Source organism: Hippocampus bargibanti, linkage group LG18, assembly GCF_051943395.1.
Source record: "Hippocampus bargibanti isolate YZ-2025 linkage group LG18, ASM5194339v1, whole genome shotgun sequence".
Taxonomy (NCBI): domain Eukaryota; kingdom Metazoa; phylum Chordata; class Actinopteri; order Syngnathiformes; family Syngnathidae; genus Hippocampus; species Hippocampus bargibanti.
Window position 1 is genome coordinate 2,752,289 of NC_142751.1, and position 11,611 is coordinate 2,763,899.

Sequence of the window (11,611 nt, forward strand, 5' to 3'; positions counted from 1 at the left end):
GGTCTGCTCTTCCGAGAGCGGGGCGGGGAGAGGGTGTGTACGCATCTTTGGCATTAGAATAGAATAAGTCCAATATGTTATTGTCTCTAGTGGCACAAGTTACATATTGTGTGAATGTTGGGAGGGAGGATTTCAGGGAAACGTGATTGAAGTCCCCTGAGATGATGAACAAGGCGTTGGAGGACTGGGTTTGCAGCTTGTTTACAACAGTTATGAGGGCATCGGAGGCAGCGCCGCCATTTGCCGTAGGGGGAATGTACGTCGTCACGGCTATAACGTGTGAGAATTCCCGCGGCAGGTAATGCGGCCGGAGGCTAACGGCTAGCAGCTCGATGTCGTGAGTGCAGAGTTTTTCCTTGACCGTGATGTGCCCAGGGTTGCACCATTTGTCATTCACAAACACAGCAATCCCGCCTCCTTTCTGCTTACCGCTGCCTTCATTTCTGTCCGCTCGTACGAGTTGGAAGCCATCCAACTCAGCGTGAGTTTCCGGAGTGGTTGCCGATAGCCATGTCTCCGTGATGAGTAGCAAGCTGGCTTCCCGGTACTCTCTCTGGTGCCGCGTTACCGCCGCCAGCTCGTCCATTTTATTCGGGAGCGATCTCACATTTCCCATGATGACGGACGGGAGAACGTGTCGATATTTTCTCGTTCTTTTGCGGCGATCTTTCCCGGCCCGACATCCTCGTTTTCTCCTCTTCAGCTCGTCGGGGATGTCCGGTGCGGCGGCCGCTAGTCCGCTCTTAGCTCGTCATGCTAGTACAGTAAAGTCCCGTTATATCGATATTCTCTGGAGTTGGAAAAAATGTCGATATAACCGGACTATCGATATATCCGATCCTGCGCCAAACTGCATTAACAAAAGCCGCCAAAAGAGGGCAGGCAAGCGCCATATAACAGAGCTGGCCATGAGCTCCCATTTTGTGCCTTTTTTTTTGGGGGGGGGGGGGGGGGAGAGATGTTCCCCCAACGTTGCCTCAAAATGGCACATATAATTCTTTAATGATTGCAAACATGTATGCTTTCATCTTCAGAACTACAGTGTATTTGAATCATATTCATAACTGGATGTGTAACAAGAAAGCATATTATCCGAATCTGAAGCCATTGTTTGGATTCACAAGCAATGCAAGACATCTTGGCGTGAAGTCATTTTTATTGGTGTTTTGCATTTGAATAAAAAGTGACATCGGTTGTCCTTTAATACACAGTATGGAATGTTAATAATTTTGAAAATCATCACGCTTCAGCAGACAAAACAAGAAACATTGTTGCAAAAAACGATTGCATTCATATACAGTACAGTGGGCATGTACATAACACAACAGGGAAACTGCAACGCTTACATCTTACTGTATTATGTATACAATTTAAAAAAGTCATCGATCTTCTTCTGCTTCCCATTTTTACCTTTTAACACAAACACTTCAATCTCGTCTGCTACACACGAGCTAGCGTCTGAAAATGAAAATGGCTCTGCTACACGGGTGCTGATCACGTAACAAACTCACGTGACCAAGTCGACCAATGGCGCGACCGATGGCGTGTCACGTAACCAAGTCACGTGACCAAGTCGACCAATGGCGCGACCGATGGTGTGTCACGTGACCAAGACACGTGACCAAGACACGTGACCAAGTCGACCAATGGCGCGACCAATGTATCGATATAAACAGCAAAATGGCCGGCGGGGGATGAAAACACCGTAATAACCGGGTATCGTACTTAACGGTACTAATTACAGTGAGACCTCAACTTACGAACTTAATGGTTGCATTGTATCATAAAGGCACTTTATTTACATTTGTGATGGTCGTTTTTGGCTTGATGGAATGGCGTTGGAGGTCGAAGGTCAAAGGGAATTGCTGTTTGGAAAGAGAGGCGCATTACATGACGACTGTAATTAAAGAAATAAACTGTGCGTTGATGGCTTATGGAAGGAGAGTCACCTTCCATGTCTTTCCGCCGAATATCACTCCGCCAGCCGTGGTGGGTGTGTATTATGAAAATAGTGCTTATTATAAGGTTTAATTTTCATAAATGTGACGTTTGTAAGACGAAAAGTTTGTAAGTTGAGGTCTCACTGTATACATAAAAAGACGAGATGTGCAAGGGAAATGAAAATAGTATCGTAATAAGCGGTACTATCGATATAACCGATATCGATATAACGAGACTTTACTGTAGCTGGTCTCGACTGTACACAGTGGGATTCCGAGTGCGAGTGGTTTCCCCGTTAACAGGAGCGGTGAAAAAGTAAAAAAATAACGGCGATGAGCAAAAGTGAAGATGCCCATCTCCTCCCCGTAGGTTTAGGGAACGAAAGTAAACAAAGCAAAAACGGAAAAGTAAATACATGAAAAAGTCGAAAAGAAAAGGAAAGAGCTGCTGTGGAGGCAGCCACACAGGGGGGCGCCATCTTGGATCAGTATATTATACAATGGTACCTCGGTTCTCAAACGCCTCACAGTTCAAACAAATCGGTGTTCGAACAAAATATTCGAGATATTCTTGCTTCGGCGTTCAAACATCAATCGGTGTTCGAACGCCAATATGGGGAGCTGAGCGGCGCATGGGTGTATCGCTCTCTCCGTGACCAACTGTTGTCGCGTGCGGGCGTGCAACGTTTGCATTGTGTTGCCTGCTTAACACTACGAGGACTCCACTTTCTCAGCGGGTTTCAAAACTCTGAAGTACACTTTTGAGTCAGGGTGTAGTCCGAAGCAGGCTTCTGATTGGCCGCCGGTGCCAAGTATGCAAATTGCCAAACGAACGTTCGAAGACGCTAAAAATTATGACACATGTTTGTTAAATCCTCTCGCAAATTGCTAAACGAACGTTCGTTTTTTTGTTTTTTTTTGTTTTTTTTTGTTTTTTCCAAGATGGCGGCGCGTGCACACGCAGCGGCTCCTCTCCCGGCAAATTGTTTTTTTTCGTGTTTATTATGCTTGTCTCACTCGTGTAAATGTCCGTCTCCGTCTGCCTCGCTACACCCGAGGCGTACCTACTCCCGTGAGGTTCTGCTCGACATCGGCAGTTCATTTTTAAAACCAAAACCAGCTGAAGCAGAAGTGCTACGCAAGCATGAGCTCAGAGAGTCGGCTCGTCCACTAACCCCCACTCTTCCACCGACCCCCACTGCTGCACCCAACCCAGAGTGGAGGCGCCGCAAGCGCTGCATGAGGAAACAGAAGAGGGGAAAGCGTGGAGGTATCCGCATTAGGCTCGCGGCTAGCCCTCACCGGCCGTCCATCCCTACCATTACGCTGGCTAACGTGCGCTCGCTGGACAATAAAATCGACTACATCAGACTTCTCCGCTCAACTTCCAAGACCGTGGGTGAGTGTTGTGCCCTTGTGTTTGTGGAAACATGGCTGACCGACAGCATACCGGACAGTGCCATCCAGCTAGCCCAGCTAACTAGCTTCCGGGCAGACAGAGTGCTCATCGAGGGGGGGAAGACTCGCGGCGGGGGACTCTGTGTCTACATCGGTGATGCCTGGTGCCGCAACGCTGTTGTGGTATGCAAACACTGTTCACCACTGATGGAGCTTATGTTCATAAAGTGACGGCCATTCTACCTGCCAAGGGAATTTAGTGCCATACTGCTGGTAGCAGTTTACATCCCCCCGAGCTCAATTAACAACAGGAGCGCGGCATTGAAGTCAAAGTCAGTCAAAGTCAAAGTCAGCTTTATTGTCAAATATGCTAATATGCATGACATACAGCACAGATGAAATTAATGTCCTCTCGGACCCAGCGTGCAATACATGCAAGGCACTTATAACGTGGCTAAAAAGACATACAATTGACAACAGACAATACATGTAATTTCGGTATGTAAAGTGAGGTAGTGTCGTCTGGAAAGTGAGGCAGTGACGTATGTAAAGTGAGGTAGTGACATATGTAAAGTGAGGAAGTGACGTATGTAAAGTGACGTAATGTAGTAATGCAAAAACAAACAACAAGAAAGGGTTGAAGTGAGGTCTTGCAGAAAAAAAATGAGAAAGAACAAAAAATAGAGTTCAGGGTGATCGTACAGCATGTAGCGTGTACTCAGAGTTCGGTGAGTGTGGCAGTGGGAAGGGGCAGGCTGGGCAGGGCTGGGAGGGAGTTGAGTCTCTGGACTGCCTGGTGGCAGAAACTGTCCTTGAGCCTGCTGGTCTTGGCTCGGAGACTCCGCAGTCTCCTACCCGATGGCAGAAGGCTGAAGAGGCTGTGGGAGGGGTGTGTGGGATCACCAGCGACCCGGATGGCTCTGCGGGTGATGTAGATGTCCTGAAGGGGGGGGAGAGAGACACCGATGATCTTCTCAGCTGTCCTCACGATGCGCTGCAGAGTCTTACGGCAGGACACGGTGCAGGCGCCGTACCACACGGTGATACAGCTGGTCAGGATGCTCTCTATGGTACCGCGGTAGAAGGAGGTCGTGATGGGGGTCGGGGCTCCAACTCTTTTGAGCTTGCGGAGGAAGTACAGGCGCTGGTGGGATCTCTTGGCCATTGATGCCGTGTTCTGGCTCCAGGACAGGTCTTCGGATATGTGCACTCCCAGGAACTTGGTGCTGCTCACTCTCTCCACTGCAGCACCGTCGATGGTTAGTGGAGCATGCTGGGGGCGCACTCTCCTGAAGTCCACAACAATCTCCTTCGTCTTCACCACATTCAGACGAAGATTGACATTCAGACACGTGGCCAGGCGGCTGACCTCGTCCCTGTAGGCTGTCTCGTCGTCGTTGTTGATGAGGCCCACCACAGTCGTGTCATCCGCAAACTTTATGAAGAGGTTGGAGCTGGGTGATAATGGTGAGCAGTCGTGCGTGAGCAGAGTGAAGAGGAGGGGGCTCAGCACACACCACTGGGGGGCCCCTGTGTTCAGCGTGATGGTGCTGGAAGTGTTGTCGCCAACTCTGACTGCCTGTGGTCTCCCCGTCAGGAAGTCCAGCAGCCAGTTGCACAGGGAGGTGCTGATCCCCAGTTTGCTCAGTTTATCGGTGAGCTGTTGGGGGATGATTGTGTTGAATGCTGAGCTGAAGTCGATGAACAGCATTCTGACGTAGGAGTCTCTGGTCTCCAGGTGGGTGAGCGCTGTGTGGAGAGCAGTGGAGATGGCATCATCGGTCGAGCGGTTGGGCCGATATGCAAATTGGAAGGGGTCATGGCTGGGGGGGAGGGCAGCCTTCAGCTGTGGTTTTAAAAATGAACTGCTCGATGTCGAGCAGAACCTCACGGGAGTGAGTGCACGCCGGGCGGTAGTCAGCGAGGCAGGTGGGGGACGACTTCTTAGGGACCGGGATAATGGTGGTGGCTTTGAGGCACGTGGGCACAACAGCCTGGCTCAGAGATGTGTTGAAGATGTCCGTGAAGACATCTGTGAGCTCCACAGCGCAGTCTCTCAGAACACTGCCAGGAATGCCGTCGGGACCCGGGGCTTTTCGTGGGTTGGTCCCCTGTTGTTCGGTGTTCCCCGCCTCGTGCCAGAAGACAGCTGAGATAGGCTCCAGCAACCCCCGCGACCCTAATGAGGAATAAGCGGTACGGAAAATGGAATGGATGGACTTCACTACTGTACAAAAAGCATGTTAGATAAAATGATATGCCATATATAATGCCAATGATAAAATGACATGCCATATCAAAGATCCCCCGTTTACGTGTTTCCCCCCCCCCCTTTAATGCAGTTCGGCGCAGGACGGATATATCGACAGTACGGTTATATCGACATTTTTTTCTAACTCCCGAGAATATCGATATAACGAGACTTTACTGTACCTGACATGTTTTGGCGTCTACTTCCGCCTTTGTCGACGAAGGCGGAAGTAGACACCGAAACATGTCAGGTATTTCAACACCGACAATACACTGTCTGTAACAGGGGTGCTCATTACGTCGAGCGCGATCTACTGGTCGATCGCGGCGGTAGTACTGGTCGATCGCAGCGTGACAGTAAAAAAAAACATTTGTGAGCCTATCAAACGTCCCGTCACTTGATTGACATACAGGGCAACCATTCAGAACTGAATTTTTACCTTTAGGTCGCCGTGCATGCGTAAACAACGGCGCTAAACGCAGCAACATTTACAAGCTAGTCAGCGAATTACCTCAGATTTTAAGCCCTTGCCAAAACATATGGTGATCAAAATGAGTGAGAAAGCGGGACCAAGTAAGGGGGCAAAACATATTACTTTCATACGGAATGGGAAAATGCGGAGCTGCATTTTCGGACTGTTCATGGAAAATATGACATTGACTTCCCGCCGAAAAGCCAGCTAAGAAAGAGAACGGTGGCCGAACTAAAATCCCAGTTGTCCGGACAGCAGTCATTTTTCACTCAACATACTTCAAAAGCGAAAGCCGCCACCGAAGCATCGTTCCGGGTGAGTCACGCCATCGTTAAAAACAATAAGTCCTTCCAAGACGGGGAGATGGCAAAAGAAGCATTCGTTGAAGCAGCTGACTCCTTGTTCAGAGATTTTAAAAATAAGGCAGATATATTATCTTCAATCAAAGCTCTGCAGCTGTCAAGACATACAGTTACACGGCGCTGTGAAGCCATGGCTGAGGATTTAACCCAGCAAATGTGGAAAGACATTGGAGATTGTGAGTGTTCTCACTGCTGAAGTCCAGGGCTCATGGACAGTTATGTAATTTACTCACACAGGAAAAGTACCCCAACATGAGGAAATGTGCTACCTCCTTGACTGCATTATTGGGCTCCACTTATTTATGTGGTCAGCATTTTCCTACATGAAGATCATTAAGTCCAAATACCATTCCACTATGAATGATGAACATTTGGAAATGTGCTTGAGGCTGGCTGTCAGCAGCTACTGTCTGGACTATGCATCCCTGGCTGATTCAATTCAGTGCAATAAGAATCAGAATCAGAATCTGAATCAGAATCATCTTTATTGCCAAGTATGTAGAACACACAAGGAATTTGTTTCCGGTAGAACACGCTGCACTAGTATCGTTGTCAAAAAAACTGCTAAATGGATTGGATTGGATTGGATTGGATTGGATTGGATTTGCCTTTATTAGTCTCACAGTGGAGAAATTTACATTTCACAGCAGCAAAGTTCTGAAAGAAATGAAAGTAGAAAAGCAAAATACAGGAGCTGCTGGAAAGGCCGCCACTCTCGGGGCGCCGTCTTGAAGTCAAAAGAACAAAAAAATAAATAAAAAAGTGGCACTATACAGTTCCATTTTGGCTACTGTCAAGTCATCAAAGTAAACTCAGGTAATTACAAAAAAATGTTAATAGTTATTTATAATGTTATGTATATGTAGTTATTATGTGTGTTGTGCAATATTGGCTTATTCAGTTATGCAAGGTAAATCAACATACATTGTACATACAAAGAATTCTTAAAACATTTGAAAATAATTATGTTTTGCATTTTTGTCGTGGGTAGATCATTTTGACTTGGTAGTCTTTATAAGTAGATCGTATGCTGAAAAAGTGTGAGCACCCATGGTCTGTAAGATAAGAATCTGTTTTAAATTACAAAAAAGTGACGTCGGTTGTCCTTTAATCGACTGAGAATCTGTGACAGCCAGAGGGGAAAAAAAAGTTTTCGGTCTGTTACAAAAGATGTTGTATTAGCTATCCATTAGCTAGCTAGCTGTCTAGCAGGCTGTTAGCTGGATAGCTGTTGGCTACCTGGCTAGATTTTGGCTAACTGGCTAGCTAGTAGCTATTTATGAGCGATCCATTAGTTGGCTGGCTAGCTATTAGTTGGCTGGCTGTAAGATGTATAGCTAGTTAGCTGTTGGCTATATGACAATTCCCTATTTATTAGCTATCCATTAGCTAGCAAGCTAGCTTTCTATCTATTGCAGTTACCTTGGGGTTGAGTGAACGCTGGCATGTAGCTGCCGCTGCTCACCAAAAGAAAAACTCCTGTGACTGTAAAGTGACCTTGAGAGTTTTGAAAGGCACTTAGAAATGAAATATATTGTTATATATAGCAGCTCCTGTGTTTTGCTTTTCTACTTTCATTTCCTTCATAACTTTGCTGCTGTGAAATGTAAATGTCTCCACTGCGAGACTAATAAAGGCAAATCCAATCCAATCCAATATTATCTATTTTCTATCTATATGCTATCTATTAGCTATCTATCTAGCCAGCTATCTATTCGTTATCTTTTAGCTAGCTAATCTCGCTATCTAGCTGGCTAGATAGCTATCTAGCTGGCTACTTTGCTACATATCTATGTGATACATATTTGCTAACTAGCTATCTCGCTGGCTACCTAACTAGCCATTTGCTATCTATATGCTACCTATTAGCTATCTAGCTGGCTATCTATTCGCTATCAGGCTTTCTAACTGGCTATCTATTATCTATCTAACTGGCTATTAGCCAGCTCGCGAACTTTCTATCTATTTGAGTTACTTCGGGGTTGAGTGAACGCTGGCTCATGTGGCTGCTGCTGCTCACCCACAAAAAAAAAACTTTATCCTGTGACTGTAAAGTGACCTTGAGAGTTTTGAAAGGCACTTAGAAATGAAATGTATTATGATTATGATTAAAACCAGTTGACGTTATAATAAATTCTGAAGAATGTGCTCAACAGCATCTGGGAAAGTGTCGCACGTCAGGTGAGGAGGAGGGTTGATTTTCTTCTCGTCACCTTGTCTGTATTTCCCTGTAACCCCATCAGTCCAAATTTAGGTCGGACCACATTAATGGAAAATGTACGTCTCACCAGTTCGAACCAGAATTCCCAACATTTCGGCATTCTGAGCTCCTTCCACGTCATCCCTGGCATCCTTGGAGAAAACACAAGCCGAGGTGAAGTAAAATGAAGACGAATTGTGAAGTGAGAGTCGTCGGCTTACATCTCCGATCATGACTGCTTCATCAGGGCGAAACCCCAAATCAGCCAAAGCCTGCGTGGAAAATCTGCCGTCAGTCGGTCAAAAGATGTCATTTAACTCAGCATGATTTTCAAAATTAAGAGTCCGGTGGAATAACAACCTGGGTGAAAAACATCTTTTCAGGTTTTCCCACGAGGGTCGCTTTGCAGTCTGTGGCATATTCCAGTCCTGAGACAAATGGTCCAGGGCCGAGGGCCAAACCATCTTTTCTTTTATAGTAGCGAGCCTTGTGAATTGCGTAGAGTGGAGCGCCATCCAGGATCAGTCTGAGGGGACGGAAATGGGCATATTTGGAACCTAATAATTCTTTTGTTTAACCATGACGTGTCTTGCCATCCTGAGAGGTCAACGTTACCATCACCTGAAAGCCTCGTTCATTGTTTGATAGTCGAAATGATCAGGAGCGAGCCCGATAACGACAGCGTTCGGTTCAGTTGTGTCGATACCTGCAACGTAGATTAAAACAGGCTTGATCTTTGACTTTTGGAGTTAAGTTATATATGTTTTTTTTTGTTTAGGCTTGTACCTGCAAAGTCTTCCAGGGCACTGTCCTCCACCAGGAGCAAAGGTCTGTGTTTGGTCTTTTCTAAGAGAGTCCTCGCAGCACTTAGTGATGTGAAGATCTCTTCTTCCTGTATAACCGAAACTCCATGTCCTTTTTTGACTATTTTTTCAGACTCCATTCTTCATATAACTTTTTTTTATAATTATGACACCTAATTAGGCACTTTTGATACACATGTTCCCGAATGCTTGCGTATGGAAATAAAAGATAATAGATTTTAAAATACTAATAATACATCTCATTTATAAGCGCCTTTCGAAACTCGGGGTGACTTGACATTCACAGGATAAGTTTTTCTGTGGGTGAGCAGCGGCTACCACACGCGCCAGCGTTCACTCAACCCGGAAATAACTCAAATAGATAGAAAGTTAGCTAGCTAATAGATAACTAATAGATGGATAGCTAGCTAGCTAGCTAATAGATAGCAAATATATAGCCAGCTAGGTATCCAGCTAGCTAATAGAATACATAGTAAATAGAGGGTGGCAGAGGTTAATGCTCACGTAGCGATGAGATCGGACGACAAGACCGGTCCCAAATCTGCGACATAAACAAATATTACACGGAGCGAGTTGCTTGTTCTGTAGCCACAAAGGGACATATGTCTTCTTGTGCCGGTCCCAAGCCCGGATAAATACAGTGAATTGTGTCAGGAAGGGCATCCGACGTAAAAGCTTGGTCAAAACAAACATGTGAATCAAGCCTCTAAAGATGGAGGACACTGATTCGCTGTGGTGACCCCTTGAAGGGAAAAGCCGAAAGGAAAAGAAGATGTGTAAATCCGAACATGCTCTCGTTTATCACTCACCTAGTCTAACAGAACAGTTAGTAAGAATGGGTCACGCCTTGCATTGGTTGCTTATTGGTGGGTGTAAATAAATTGTTGAATCCGGATAAATATTGTGAAGAAATGGATCCATGTGAATCATTTATTCCTATTTGACTAAAAATAAAAATAAAAACTCCATAAAAAAAAGATGTAACCAAAAACTCCTACTCTTTTTTGGATATTTGTTAACTTATTCAGATATAATAGTCTTGTTTGGCTGTAGCGGACAATTAGGTCTCTTTCAAATGTACCCAATTTGGAGGTATCTAACAGGTTAGCTGGCTAGCTGTTGGCTATCTGTGGCAATAAATATGAGTCTGATTCTGATTCTGATTGAAAGGCGCTTATAAATGAAATATATTATTGTAACAGAAATAACGTTTTATTTATTTATTTCTCCTCTACCTTGAGGTCAAAGTTGAGCTTTTGCAGCCTTTCCAGCAAGTTCTTTTTGCTCTCTTTGGATGTGTTGGTCACAAACTTGATGGCGACAGATGCTTGCCGTAACCTGACAACACCCAAACACAAAACGTGGTCAATTTTGAGTGATTTTGCGGTTCTTCTTGAGAAGGAGAGAACCACGAATCTCCCACCTGGAGAGGGCGTCTTGCGCCCCGGGCACTGCTGTATCTTCTATGTGCAGAGTTCCACTTAGGTCAATGAGAACGGCTTTTAGAGCACGTCTGCTTGCCATTCTTGTCATCTGCGTGAGAGAACGCGAGACCATGAAAGTCCCGCTGTATCGACCCATATTGCACAAGGGCGGTGAGTACTGTATCATAAATAAAACAATGTAACCAATAGATAATTTAATTTAATGAGGTAATTCTCTGTTAATAAAAGTTTTTTTTTCCTTTCAGTCTGGGTGAAATTTGATAAACTGATCAAGTCCGCTGTAAATGAGGGGTTTAGAGTTTTTTTTTTTTTTTTTTTTTTTTTTTTTTTCAAAAATCCAATCGAATCATTCGGAATTGGCAAAATGGATCAGATTACTGTTGTTCAAATCGAGATCATGGAAAATTGAGAGGATAATAAACTCGCTGCTCTTCAGCATGTTTTAATAAAACCGTAACTTACAACGCAAATTCAATATGCTGCGAATTTCTTAGCCACGACAACAGGCGTTAAAATAATGATACGTAGTAATGATAGAAATAATGAACCTTTAGCAGGCGAACATTTACGCTAATGTTTACAAAATTGAGACTCGCTTCCGGTTCACGACTTCTTCATTGGTGGAAATACGGAAGTGTATTGCGTTTTATGTGTCAATTCTGCCTCCTCTGATAAATGTGCTACTTTGAAAATACGTACGACTACGAATTAATAATAAC

The 11,611-nt window shown here is 45.0% G+C and overlaps 1 protein-coding gene across 2 annotated transcripts; it reads right to left on the reverse strand.

Annotated features, from left to right (window-relative positions):
* Positions 1–6,895: 6,895 nt before the first annotated feature.
* hdhd2 (haloacid dehalogenase-like hydrolase domain containing 2) lies at positions 6,896–11,611 on the reverse strand. 2 transcript variants are annotated; one of them, XM_089021153.1, is made up of 9 exons: positions 11,441–11,611; positions 10,871–10,980; positions 10,683–10,785; positions 9,410–9,515; positions 9,245–9,329; positions 8,984–9,149; positions 8,845–8,895; positions 8,712–8,775; positions 6,896–8,651 (listed from the first exon to the last, which is right to left on the reverse strand). In XM_089021153.1, the coding sequence occupies exons 2-9, from the start codon at positions 10,978–10,980 to the stop codon at positions 8,548–8,550; spliced, it is 789 nt and encodes a 262-aa protein (XP_088877279.1). In that variant the 5' UTR covers positions 11,441–11,611; the 3' UTR covers positions 6,896–8,547. The 2 variants fall into 2 exon arrangements, with proteins under 2 accessions (XP_088877279.1, XP_088877278.1); XM_089021152.1 differs by having other exon boundaries at positions 11,355–11,609.